This window comes from Corvus moneduloides, chromosome 2 (genome assembly GCF_009650955.1).
Source record: "Corvus moneduloides isolate bCorMon1 chromosome 2, bCorMon1.pri, whole genome shotgun sequence".
Taxonomy (NCBI): domain Eukaryota; kingdom Metazoa; phylum Chordata; class Aves; order Passeriformes; family Corvidae; genus Corvus; species Corvus moneduloides.
Window position 1 is genome coordinate 88,459,900 of NC_045477.1, and position 14,016 is coordinate 88,473,915.

At 37.5% G+C, this 14,016-nt stretch overlaps 2 protein-coding genes across 5 annotated transcripts in view; one reads left to right on the top strand and one right to left on the bottom strand.

Annotated features, from left to right (window-relative positions):
* Nucleotides 1-11,271, top strand: part of PPP2R3B (protein phosphatase 2 regulatory subunit B''beta) — a 53,592-nt gene extending 42,321 nt beyond the window's left edge. For all 3 annotated transcript variants that reach the window (XM_032100231.1, XM_032100230.1, XM_032100232.1), the window contains 8 exons: nt 1,536-1,622; nt 2,049-2,205; nt 3,556-3,604; nt 4,871-4,960; nt 5,648-5,823; nt 8,619-8,737; nt 8,822-8,928; nt 10,183-11,271. In XM_032100231.1, the coding sequence (XP_031956122.1) occupies nt 1,536-1,622; nt 2,049-2,205; nt 3,556-3,604; nt 4,871-4,960; nt 5,648-5,823; nt 8,619-8,737; nt 8,822-8,928; nt 10,183-10,327 (930 nt within the window). In that variant the 3' untranslated portion in view covers nt 10,328-11,271. The remainder of the gene's footprint in view (nt 1-1,535; nt 1,623-2,048; nt 2,206-3,555; nt 3,605-4,870; nt 4,961-5,647; nt 5,824-8,618; nt 8,738-8,821; nt 8,929-10,182) is intronic.
* A 1,443-nt stretch (nt 11,272-12,714) lies between these two features.
* The window catches only part of LOC116440014 (cohesin subunit SA-2-like), a 58,930-nt gene continuing 57,628 nt past the window's right edge, over nt 12,715-14,016 (bottom strand). For both annotated transcript variants that reach the window (XM_032100228.1, XM_032100229.1), the window contains one exon: nt 12,715-13,728. In XM_032100228.1, the coding sequence (XP_031956119.1) occupies nt 13,720-13,728 (9 nt within the window). In that variant the 3' untranslated portion in view covers nt 12,715-13,719. The remainder of the gene's footprint in view (nt 13,729-14,016) is intronic.

Sequence of the window (14,016 nt, forward strand, 5' to 3'; positions counted from 1 at the left end):
TTGTTCTTATTTTTAGACCAGTTAAATGTATAACAGATGAGATAATGACATGCAGATGGATTAGGTTGCAAGGCTAAGGCAAAAAACTTTTTAGAAAAAATTGCTTTGTAGTATAAGCCAAAAATGGGCCTTCCCTAAACTCACAATTAGAATTAAGTTAAGTTTCAGAAGCAGAATAATCTATTCTTCTGTCTGAAGTCATGGAACCAGCTGTTCTTGCTCGAAGTAAGAACTGAGGAGCTTGCTGCACTAGAGTTTAAACTTTCTTTCAAAGCTTCATAAGTACATTACTTTTCTATGTGTAATTTAGAAATGATTGGTTAGTTTAAACTATTGATTTACTGCAATTAAAGTCTGAAGTGATAAAAACAGCCTGTAGTTGTGAGGACATTTTAATTGTGGGGAAGGGGTTCCTAAAGAGATGGGGATTTTAGTTAGTAATTGCTCTGTTGCAGATGAAACACTACACATGCAATATTGAGTCTTGCCAGTTAGCAGGTATAATCAGTCACCAGTTGAGCAATTATAGTTCATAATATGTTTAGGTTTTTTGTCTGGGTTTTTTCTGTTTATTTGTTTAGTGGTGAATGACTGATTTGAAATGTACATCTGGTTGTCTTAAGTCAAACTAATTGAGATGAATACTGAGTTCAGTAAAGCAGCAGGAAAAGCATATTTTAAAGTCTTATGTTTGTAAACTAAACCCGAGAAAATTACACTGAATGCATGAGTTATCCAAAATAGCCATAGAACCATTAGTTTGGAAAAGATCTGTATGCTCATTTAGTTGATGTACATGTAAAATTTATTTAAACAAAAGTGTTGGATACTCAACTGGATGCATTTGTTTCTGGTTCCAGTATCAGTCATGGCACAAGAACTAGTCATCTTTCTTGCACAGATTTTTCTTTGTTCTTCACTTAGAACATATCAATGTACTACTTTTAATGCTATTAACAGGGTTTTTTTCCAAGGAACTTCAAATAGAATGAAGTTAAATGGGGAAAAACATTTTCTCTGCATCTGCAGGAAGTATTTCTGTCAGATGTAGATTTGTTGGGTTTGTGGACTTCAGAAGTAGCAACATCTGCTGTACGCTGATCCTTAAACAGTCCCAATTCTATTTCTGTAAATTCATTTATGAAGTAAAACAGTCTTATAGCAAATGCAGGTCTTTAAATGTGAAGTAATAAGATACATTAATATGTTTAATAGATTATATCCTCTAGATCTGGAAGACTGGAGGTAGTGAAATTGCCAATAGACATATTTTGGCTAGCATATTCTGCAGCATTACTGAGTGAGACATAGATACTGCAGCATTGAAATAAAACTTACCTAGGTGAGTTTAGGTGTAGTTTAGAAATGGTTTGGATAATGGATAATATGACACAAGCTCTGTCTAATGAAAAGAATAGAAATAGGAGAAAGATGGAGCTTTCTAATGCAGCTGTACTAAGACATCTTTGACAAATACTTGGACGAGCATTTAACTACCATAGCTAAGGTTTCTTTCCATTTTCTCTTTCTTGCAGGTCATACAGAGAATATTTTATACAGTAAATAGGTCCTGGTCTGGGAAAATAACTTGCAATGAGCTCAGGAAAAGCAACTTTTTGCAGGTACATAACATGCAAAATTTTGCAAGACAGATATTTCTACAAGTTTTAAAACTGCATTAACTAAAGGCTTAAGGGAGTAACAGAAATAGCATTTCCTCCTTTTCCAAAAAGTAATGAAGACCCAATTGCATTAATTCTCATACATTAGAATATGTTTAAATGTAATTTTTTGTATCTAGAGCTGTATACCTGCAAATCTGTGAAGCAGAAGTTGGTCTGATCTACTCGTTCTTCCGTGAATGCATTAATTTTCCACCCTGTGTGTTCAGTTTCACTGTCACGCTGTATGGTGTGCATTGTCCCTGAAAACAAATTGTTCCACTGAAATAGCATTAGATATTAATTTGGTTATGAGAACTCAGATCATTCAACAAACAAATGTCTTACAAATGCTTTAATGTGTTCTATTTATCCTTCTGATAATAGAATGTGGCATTATTGGAAGAGGAACCTGATATTAACCAGCTGACAGAGTACTTCTCATATGAACATTTTTATGTTATCTATTGCAAATTTTGGGAGCTGGATACAGACCATGACCTCTATATTGATCGGAAGGATTTAGCTCGACATAATGATCATGGTATGACAAATGAAGCACCTTTGTTTACATGTATTAAATGACCTGTAAACTTTGAGCTGAGGAAGTGGTTTAATGCCAAGGCCAGTTTCATGAGTTTGTTGGTGTAGCTGATCCTGCTGGCTCAGTGAACTAAAGCAGGACAAGTCATCCGTGATGCATCTACGAATACCACATTTGAGGAAAATTCTGAATTTGAATTGTGATCTTGGCAAAGAAGTGGAGGAAATACCACTTAAGTGTTGGCATATTATAAATGGTTTTATTTGGCAATTTTGGGTTGTTATCTTGGACACTATCCATTTTACTGGTATTATTCGAGTAGCATTACTTTTATGGCAAGGTATGGAAAGAGTAGAAAAGGTAAACATACCTTCTTGGTACTTGGCTTATTTTAAAGTTTTGCTAACTCAGCTGCAGTGTGTTTTGGTTTAATACTATTTAGTACTGGTTAGCAGATTTACATTTTCTGCATGTATAATATGCAGTGACCATTATTCTGTAGTCTTGCATGCTTGTTCCTATTTTAAATATTCTTGTAGTTTGTATGGAACTGTTGGGGCTCTTTTTAGATGCCTAGTGCCCATCCTAATAGTGTTCCTTTCAGGACAGGAAAGCTTACTTAAGCACAAAGTGATTATGGAGTATTATCCCATGTTAAAAAGGATAAACACAACTCTGATTCCTTCTGAAAATTTGCCTGCTATAGTTTGACTATGCTTTAGGACAGTGAGAAAGGAAAACTGCTTTCATTTGAGTGGCTGCTCTACTGTGTTACTACATTTTATACAGAAAGCACAACTAATACAGTGCCACCTGCAATTTAATTTTGCAAATTCTTAAGTATAAGTTGAAGATCCTTTACAGATGTAGTGCTCAGTTAAGATATGTCTCTAAAATCCCTGAAATGGTTTCAAAATAGAAGCATGGGTCAAAACCACGTCAAAATTAGACCCGTCAGAATCAGTAAGGTATGTTTATTATGTGTGATCGTGCCAATTCTGTTTTGGCTCTTTGCCAAGGTCATGTAAAACTTAATGCCACTGGAAAACATTATTTACTTGTCAAAGAACTGGGAAATGCTGTTTTATTAATCAGCCAATTTTATTACTTTTATTGCACCACTGTTTCTGTGTTAAGTTTGAATTCAAAGCTGGCTGGTTCTAGCTTTGTTTTGGAGACTTTGTGTTAAGAGATCCTCTCTAAAAGGACTCAAAGGGATTAATGAGCACTACACTTGGTCTTTCTTGCTGATATGTGTATATATAAGAGTTCCAGTAAACTCTTCAATGAGACAATACAAGGCAAAAATAACTTGCATAGAGTTGACATGTTTTAAACCTTTCTTCACAGCAATTTCAAATCGGATGATAGAGCGCATCTTCTCAGGAGCAGTAACAAGGTATGTATTTTGTATGCTGACCTAAATCCAATTTAATTTTTGCTTGTTAAATTGTATGATATTGCCAGGGGAAAAAAATGGCTCCCCCTCACAAAGGAGCAGTGAATTTCAAGATTTAGTATTGTAGTTTAAACTCTAGTAGTACTAGAGTGGTCTTGGAACCTTTGGCACAGTTCAAGTTCTTCACTCTCCCTTTCTTCACCCATATGAACACTGGCCACTGGATATTGTACAACTTAGCAGGACTGAGAATGAGGAAGTAAGAAATGTTAGCATCATTCTTTTTCCATCCCTCAAACCTGAAAAATGTTCAAGGAGAACTGAGCTTTTAAGTATTAATTGCAAAATCAATGCTTATTGCATCAATAAATTTACCAAAATGCCTCCAGTTGAATTACTTCACATTTTTGACAGTCATTCTTTATTTCTCCCCTTCGGATTGACTTCCTCTTGTGTATTTATGGCATTTTATTCATTTTTGAAGTGTTTGCTTGCTAGAAAGTGTCTGAGCTAGAAAGCAACTGATAAACAGAAATAAAAGCTGAAGAGAGATTTAGCAGACATATGTCTAGAGCTTACTCCTTTATGTGAGTTTTTTGGGCAAGACAAAACATATACCATATTTTCCCAGACATCTTGAAGATAAAACAGAAAAAAATGAATTTTATTATTGAAATGTAATATGTCTAGGAACCGCCTACCTGACTTTATTTAATAGGTTGACTATGTGGAACTTACGTGGTTGCTGCGGTAGGAGAGTAGAAACAGACAATTTTGTTCTTGCCACAGACATTTGCTTCCTGAATATTTCTATGTCATTTTTATCTTCACATTTTCATTCAAAAACTTTTAGCTTGTGGAGTTCTATAAAGCTTTTAAGTTCTCATCACTTTTACCTGAATAGAAATTCTAAAAAGCATATGTACTTGTATATAATATATCATCAAAAATTATTTGAGATGGCTCTTCTGTTAACAATTAAGCAGCGGCATTGCTGCCCAGGGAGAAAAGCTGTAAGTCCTGGAGAGGGTACTACCTTCCTCTCCAGTTGCCCTTTCCTCTTCACCATTGCATTAGAAACAGAACAGAGTGCACAAGCTCCTTATCCTGAGTGGTCAGTGAACTCTGTCACAAGTCACCTTATGAACACTTCATCGTTTAGGAGTAAATAGTTAGTAGCAACAAGGAAAACAATCCTAATTTTGCTTTGTAAAAGCTAGGTGTTCTAAAATAAATTTTCTATCTTATTCCTCATTGGCCTTCAAGAGGTAGAAAAGCACAAAAAGATGGGAAGATTAGCTATGCTGATTTTGTCTGGTTTTTGATATCCGAAGAGGACAAGAAAACACCAACTAGGTAAGAATTAATTTGTTTTAACAGAAACAAAGACTGACTTTGTTTTTCCAGCCCTTAAATGGGGACCACTGATGAACAGCTGCAACTCTAATGGAAGAAGCTAAACTATAAAAACATGAGTGGAAAACTGGCCCAGTTCTTTGCATCGTCCTTATTTATCAGTGTCTGCTGTTGTTGTTGCTGTAGAAGTCTATTTTAATGACTTTTAAGAGGCTAATTCAATGTTATTGTTCCATAAGTTGTATGTGGCCTATTTATGAACAGGGCCATACATTAAGGACATTGCAGCTGTTCCATGATGCCAATGATTTTGGGAAGCTGTGCAGCTACTATTAGCTGCATGGTACTGATAAGAAACCTATCATGTGACATATCACTTGTTCAATATGGAAACAAGCCCAAAATACTGAAGTTTTCATCAATTTTTCATTGTCTCCCTTGATATTTTGACGTAAAATGATGTGTTTTAGTCTTCTCCTTTACACCATTAACAAATATGTTTTCAAATGCAATAATGGATGGCATAGCAAATACCAGCAACTCTTAGCACAGTAGGTGGTGTTTAATGACTTTGTATGGATTAGTGGAATGTAGTCTTAAGTCTACTTTTGCCTTTAAAAGAGGCAGCATGAATTCTTGAAATGCTGTAGTAAGTTTGTCTCTTTGCTCTTAATGACCAAATTTCAGCATTGAATACTGGTTCCGCTGCATGGACCTTGATGGGGATGGTGCTTTGTCTATGTATGAATTGGAATATTTTTATGAAGAACAGTGCCAAAAATTAGATAACATGGCCATAGAACCTTTGCCATTTGAAGACTGTCTGTGCCAGATGCTGGATCTTGTAAAGCCACAACATGAAGGTAATAAAATCCTCTTCCATCTGTAACTTCTTGCCTCTCTGGATTTAGGAGTCAGTGCAGCCTTAAGAGCACTCAGTTGGTCATACAAATAAAATGCCTTGAGGTTGTCTTCTCACTAAAGTCTATTAAATCTTAATAATCGATCAGTCTTCCAACAGCAGGCAGGCATTCTTTCCATACTAAAATTTAATAGGCTGCTTTCAAATTCCTTGTCAGCTTTTATTTTGTGCTTTTAGTCACATTTAGTCTTAAGTGATACCTTGTCACTGTCTAGCTGAGGTGAGGCTCTCAGCAAAACCTCTTGATGGTTCACTCATTTCTCACCTGCTCCAATGTTCATTTAATTGAGTTTCTCTGGAGGGAAGAGTTTCGAAACAGGGTTTGTCCCTTAGACCAGTATTGACTTATTTTACATTAGAAGCCTAAGCTGTCCTTAGGAAATTCATGACAAGGGGCTTAAAATTAACAGAATAATAAACCGTTCTGAGTTTTTGGCTATTTTTTACACTTATTTGGACTTTCATAGACGTGCGTTCTACCCCTGCATTGACATTGTATCATGTCTAGATGATTAAACTTCAGTTTATATTTTACACCTAAAAAAACCTTAAGAAGTGAGCATGATGTTCTAGACAATTATGGTTAGAAAAAAAAACCAATTACTAAGTCTTGCTTATTGCCCACTTTCTTTCTAATATTAAGAATATTTAAATTACAAGAAACTTAAATTTTTTTTAAAGACACTTGTCATTTATTGAGATGTCAGTTTTTGCATGCTGAGAGAATTGAAATGGCTAAAACTAGAACATAAAGCTTGATATATTCTTATTTAAACCAAGTTGAAAGGAATTTGCTAGATGAAAACACATCTCTAAAGGCAGATAAAAAAAATTGTAAATGAAAAAGGAATATTATGTGTGATTCATCTGAAAGCTCAATCCCTGATATCAGTGGAATGAAGTCTTAGACCAACATTGTATAATGCATGGGGGCTGGGGGGCATTTAAGAGGAAGTGAGGCAAGCTCTGAGAAGCACATTTATGTTACATGGTTGCTCACAATCACCTCCTGAGCTCAGTAGTTCCCTTCCAGTTTTATGTTATGCTTCTGAAAAGCAGACATTTACAATAATATTTCTGTTCTGCATTTCAAATGAAACAAGATTGATATATCTCTTCTATGTCATGAGGATGATAAAACAAGGCTATCAAACACAACCAAGATGAGTTATTTAGGGTAATAAAAATGAAAGCCAGGTGAGAAGGCTTGATTTTTTTTTTTTTTTAGTAAAAATTGAATTATGTTTAAAAGGTGGATTTAAAAAAAAACTTCTGTTTTTCTAATACAAAAAACTAGCAGTGTAAACTGATGTTTCACTTTGTAGACTTGAAACAAAAGAAGACACTTTCATAAAGTTATGGCTAAACTGCGATACACTTTCTATAAAATGCTCTGTGTACAGAAAAGCAAGCTTTAATTTCTGGAGACCTGAATTAATTACTTTAATTTCACTCCTGTTTTGTTGGTGTTTGAGAGACAGTGGTAGGCATCCACATGAGTGTTAAGTGTCTAAGCTCCCATTGCAATAAATGGAAACTGGAGAGCAAATCAGTGAACCAAATATAGGAGTCTAACTTAAACTGGGAGCTTATGTAACTAGGATTCAAATCATTTGCTTGGTTGTGGAGAGCTGCTGCCACTTGAGATGGTGCAGTGCTTCAGACATCTGTGTGGGTCTGACAGATACGGCACAGGTGCCACGGGGGATTTGTGTTGTTCTGGAGCACCAGCTATGAGCCAGGCACAACGCACTGGGGCCCTTCATGACAGATGCAAGCATGTACAAATGGGATTTGGATTTTGCTTCCCTGTGATGTCCTTGAGTTACACTTTGTTAGAGACTGGGACAGTGTGCTGAAGAAATACTGGTCCAAGTCTGGCTTTTATTGAACTCTTCCATAACATCTTCAGTTAGCTCCTATTTGATTAACAATGGAAGATTGTCTGTATTCCAGGTGAATCAATAAAGGGGAGTTTTAAGGATAGTCATCTGTCCTCCCTTGTGTATCTCATACTTTTTAGCCTTTCTGCAGAAGCTTTAATATTCTGCTTTGAAATAGGGTAACATTTCTGAGCAACCTGACAAATACTTCTAATGCTTAACACATCCATTGATTTGAGTCTTTAAAGTATCACACTATAAAAATCAAACAAAGCACCTCTGAGCATTTAGCTTTCCTCTCAAGCAATAAATATTGATCAGACTGGACAAGTGTGGCAACCTTGACTCTATGAAAAATTCATCTGTATGAAGCATAGTCACACACTGTCATTTCTGCCATACATTTGTCTGCTCAAGTCAGGGAGGAGAGAGGGCTGCTGCCATAGGAGATTCCTACCTGCTACCCAAGCACTCCTTGGGAAGGAATGGCTAATTCACTGGAGACTTCTATCTGTTGAAGAAGCTTAAACTAATACCTTCAATGATTTTTAATAGCTAAGGGAGGTAGACTGCATCTCACTCCAATATACTGACGGGCTGTGGGATGACAACCATAGCAAGGAAAAAAATCTGAAACATTTAGAAGTTTTGTACACTTTGAAGGACATATCTCTAGGTGAGTATTTCATCTGTTTGCATCTCTCCCATTGCATTGAGCATCAGTGACAAATGTTCTTGAGCAGTGATGACTGAGTAATGATAATGTACCTTTTGATTCCTCCACTTTGGAGAAGGGATAACTTCAGCTCTAATTCTTTTATCTTATTATCTTATCTCATAATCTTCTTTACAGGAAAAATTACTCTTCATGATTTAAAGCGATGTAAGTTGACAAATGTGTTCTTTGATACTTTTTTCAACATTGAAAAATACCTTGACCATGAACAGAAGGATCAGTTTTCTATGTTGCGGGTGAGTACGAAGCTCTAAAAGTCTTTACAGCAACGTGCTTAGCAATTAATATTTTTTTGTATAACATGCAATGTGATTGTTTAGGATGGTGAAGGTGAAAGTCAAGAGGTCTCTGACTGGGAGAAATATGCTGCTGAAGAGTATGATATCTTGGTAGCAGAAGAGGCAGCAAGTGACCAGTGGAATGACGGGTAAGGATGCAGCAGAAGGGTTGATAGGAATCCTCTCTACTAAAGTAGAGCCTCAGCACCACTGTCATTCATTTAAAAAAGACAAGACAAATCCTTCTCAAAATATGTAATTAACTGTGTGTGACACTACCAAGTACACGTGTGTGAGCCAAAATTCTTACTCTGAAATATACATCTCTTTTTACAAACCCTGGTTTTTAAATGTGTAACTTGGTGAATTAAACCTTCAGATGACTTTTGTTTTCTGTTTAAATCAGTGGTGAACTCATGGGAGAAACCCAAGGTGCTGCTCTATTTTAGTGCTCATAGTGGATTCTTTTTAACTCTTCTTTGCCCTATGTCTTTCTCTGAAAGAACAACTCTCATCAGCATGTAATGCCTTCATAAAGCAGTTTTAAAGAACAGATACTGCAGTATCTAAAGCTTATTCTCCGCACAGTCAAGTAGATGGAAAAAATCATGTGATGAGATTCAGTAGTGGTTGGGAAGACATGCATGAACCTGAGTCACCCTAACCCCGGAAATGGTTAGTTCTTTAATCTGCCACCATAAATCTCCACAGAGACTTCGTGTTTTTCAAGCACTATGAATTATAGATGGATCCCACGTAAAGTGTTAAAGCTAACCTTTTTTAAATACCAGCCTTCACTGGCTTGCATTAGTTAAACATTACATTTCATTATCCATCTATTCATCTGCATCAGCAGCAGGTAGTTATCAATAATTTCTGCATTAACAGTTGGCTTTTGCTTTCCAGCATCTGCTTAAAAGCACAGTTGCTATCGCTTCCTGGTGCTCAAACACATGTCAGGAAGAGCCTCAATCCAGTATTCCCTCCTGTTTGTCAAACCTACTGCAGCTCTATTCTGTTCTTCCTAACTGAGCTTCATTTCAGCTTTCTTGAAAATAACTTGAGGGGTTTTTGGCAAGTACTTGAAGTCTTGCATTTGACCATTTCTAGCCTATGAGTAGTCCACTGGAGCAGTGTGTCACTGTGTGCTTTGAATCCTTTCAGTAGAGCTGCATATTAGACTGCAAAGTTTGGCATGTGGTAGGAGAGTAAGCTACCTTAAATTCAGGGAATTATTACAGAACCCTGGTGCTGTTCTGGTTATGTTTCTTTATTATAAATATAAAATATTGAAAAGTATGTTCTTCCTGCAGCTGCCTTGTTAGTGGTCCAACATTTAGGCACTCTCTGCATAGTTAGACTCCTTCATTTTCTTTTTTTTTTTTTTTTTTGTCTGCTTCTAGGTATGAAGCAGAGCTGAATCCTGTAGACCATCAGAAGGCCAGTGTTCTAAAGTATCAAATGGAGAAAAGACCATTTTTTGAAATGCCTTCCCATCTGGCTGATGTAGACTTGGATGAATATGACTATGATGAGGATTTTGAGTAGAGGTTACTTATGGTCGGCACTTGCAGAAGAGAAGGGACAGTCTGCAGCAGGTCTGCTACACACTGATACATTTCACTGGGGTTTGTTTCCAGGAAGTCAGCTTAGTTTTGTGCTAAAAATATTTGATCACTACACTACCTTTTAAGTAAAAGAAGCGCATTTATACGGAATGATGAGATTTTTGTATTTATTCAATAGTTTATAGTTTGTAAAATAGATTAAAATATTTATTTACAGATGTTGCATAATTCCTTTTTGGAAGAATAACAATATTTGACTTAAGAAAAAGTAATCTGCTGTTTTTAAGAGAACTGTATAATTCTCTCAAAGTTGATGTGTGGGGCACTGACCATCTCCATCTCACCTGTGAACAGGTATTTCTGTCCTGGTATGGGAGGTAAGGAGACAATTTACACCTGCAATGTGCTCATGCTCATAGACAGCCCTATTTTATGCCTTGGCAAGGAAAAGACATGACACTGAGTGCACAGTTCAGCACTCATTTACAAGCAGAGTTTTGTCTGACAAGCTGTGCGTATTAGTAGAATACAAGGAAAGTGAACACCCAAGACAAGCTGTTTTTCTTCCCTATGTAGTCCTTGTTTGCCCCAACTTTAATTTTGTGTGCCCTTTTAAACTTCAGTCTTTTCATTGATGTTAATCATAAAAAGATTATTTAACAATGAAGTCTGAGTGTTCATACTTGATCCAAAATGGGTGTGATAATTCATGTAGAAGGAACCAATTTTTTTTTTAAATCCTTTGTATAAATGTTACTTGATCAGTGATGTGCACTAATTTGTTGTGGGCATTCAGTGCTTTTGTCTGTCCTCCCCTTTGCTTGTTTGCTATTGACACATTCCATGGATATTCATCAGTGTCACAGCAGCTTGAAATTGTTGCCTCACTCTTAACTGTTAAACAGGTTTTGTTGGGAAAAAAAATGTACAAAAAGATGTAAGTTATTTTTTTGGTTGCAGTGTAGATCTTTTAAAATGTTTAAAAAACATGTTTGTATTTTCAAATAAAGATTTTCATACATGTAATTTAACATGTTTGTTACATACTGCACACAATTCATGTCTTACTGTTAAAGAACCATTCACCATAAGATGGGTTACACAGGTATTGCAGTCTGGTTGGGTAAGTACAAGCTGCATATTCAAAGCAATCTGCCTCTAGCAGGTTTTTCATCATCCAAAAGAGAGTATTGCAGAGCAGCTGGGAGAAACCTGTTGTGCTCTACTCATCACATCAGCTCCTGCACAAACCTACACACCTGTGTATAAAGAAACTCGTTGCTGAAGTGCTGGTGAATGTTACTGAGGAAAAAAGTCATTTTAATACCATTTGAAGGATCTTTTTTTTAAAAAAAAAGATAAGTGGGTTGATTATTCCAGTTTTAATAGAGACTCACCAATGTCAGATTTCCCTTGTGGTGGCTGGATACTTTTCACTTACTGCCCATGGTGTGGGGCTTTTCAACAGTAAAGATACACAGAGCATTTCTGTTAAGCTCTGTTCCCTCAGGGAAAGGATGACCAACTGGCTTTCCAGAAGATGATCCTGAGCCCCTGTTGCAGTGCAGGAGAGGCTTTTTTCTACCTGCTGCTTTTTTCTACCTGAAACCCTTCCTAAAAAGGGAACTTGTATCTGGGCAGTGAACAGCCACAGGCTTTTCCAGCATACAGTGACATGTCTCTGTCACACAGCACTACGGTGCAGGGTCGATCTCTTCTGCAGAGCCTGTAGCTGCTGTTGCCACTTTGTGTTTAATGAAGTGCCTGTTAAATCCTGCTCTCTATTATACTTGTGCTAACCAAGTCCCCTCTTTTCTAAGTGGAACGCATCCTGTTGTTACTGTAGAAGTCCATTTTCTTGAAATACATGAGCTTTTAAGGATTACTGGACCTTGCCCTTGCAGGGTAATTCCCAGCCCTAGCCCATTGTTACAAGAACTAAAGCTTCCATATGCTTGATGTGGTTCCAGGTATAACTGTTTTCTTAGTCAAGCTCTATTCTGCCTACCTGGTGAGTGCTTAGGCCTAGATACACAAATCGTCCACAGATGGATGAAGGAAACATCAGTACCCCAGTCCAGGTAGGGGGAGTTACTGATTGAATCAGAGGAGACCTGACAACCACATTATGTGGGGAGTGGTACCTCACCCCTCAGTGGTACCTCAGCCCCCCAGGCAAAAGGAAACATCATGGATTCACTGTGGCTACTTCAGTATACCCACTACCTGGGCAACAGTCATGGCTTTCACTTCCATCTTCATGGGAACTCCCTGCTCAGCCTGTAAAATAAACACAACAACTGCAAAGGCCAGCACACATCGCTGCCCTTCTTTCTCCAGACACAGTGTAGGAGTATCACTTGCACATTCAGTACAGCAATAGTTCTGTAGTTTATTTACACAGTTACAATCCAAAATATATATATATATATATAAAAAATAAAGCTGATATGATTACTGCAATGTACAATTCCAGAGAGCAGTGAGAAGGGTCAGTTGAAAGCAGCCCACCCTCCCCAGCCTAACTGCCACTGAAACATTCTTGGGTGAAGATCATTTGCAAATTCTTAATGCAAAAACCCCTATTTTTGAATGGCCATATTTACAGTCTATTTACATTGTCTTTCCAGGCTTTTTCCAAGTAAACACCACAGGTGCTCATTGTACAAAGGTCTTCTTCCAGAGGAAAATAGTCAGCTGGTCCACAGTTGCTTCTTTGTTACTTTGAAACCCTGACACAAGTTTCCCAGGAACATGTCCTGATGCCTACAGACCACTAACCACATCTCTCTAAGCAATGGAATATGGAAATACTTTCAGATGATTGTTCCAGGTTTTCCATTTTACAGGCAGGAAATGGCATTTGCCATCACCCAGCAGGTCCCAGTGTTCACAGCTGAGCCAGGCTCCTTTCTCCCCTGCACTGGGTGCAAGGAAGCACATAGCTCTCCATTTGGTTATCTCAAACAGTACAGAACACAGCCAGCAGAGCACTGCCCCCACATGCTTCAAACACGCTTGTCTCACCTGGTTCACAGTGTCTGATGCGGTGTTTGTCAGTACACTGATTCCAGTCCTTCAGCTGGGAGTTTTTCCAAGGCAGCATCAAGGATCAGGATGCAGCTGAGTAATGATGCTCAGAATACCCAACCCTAGACTTGCAGCAGCCACCTCAGTAACTCCCACAACCAGCAATGGTGAGAAATCAACCACAGTGCTACAAACTGGTTCTGAGTGGATGCCCATAGGCACAGAGACAACTTGATCCATGTCTCTGCCACCTCAGCTGATGCCCTCACACCACATTGTCAAGTTAAACAATTTGCAGAAAAAAACAGTGTGTGCTTCACTTCTGTTCATCCTCTCAGTGTCTTAAATGTCCTATATCACAAGAAAAAAGAGATTAAGTCAGTCGTCTACTATGATGGAGATGTCATGTAAAAGCCCACAAGGAATCTGAGTAACTGTGTAGCATCTAACCATTCAGCAGCTTAGCCATAGAGACAGCTCTTGTATAGAACTAGAGCTTCCACAAAAGGAAAGAAGTATTTCCATACCCCAAAAAGCCCAGAAAAGGCACTACTGGGAAAGGCACCATACTGGATAAGTAGTGCATTTTCTGTATGGCTTCGATCTTTGTCCATGGAGTTAAATTCTTCTATCTTCAGT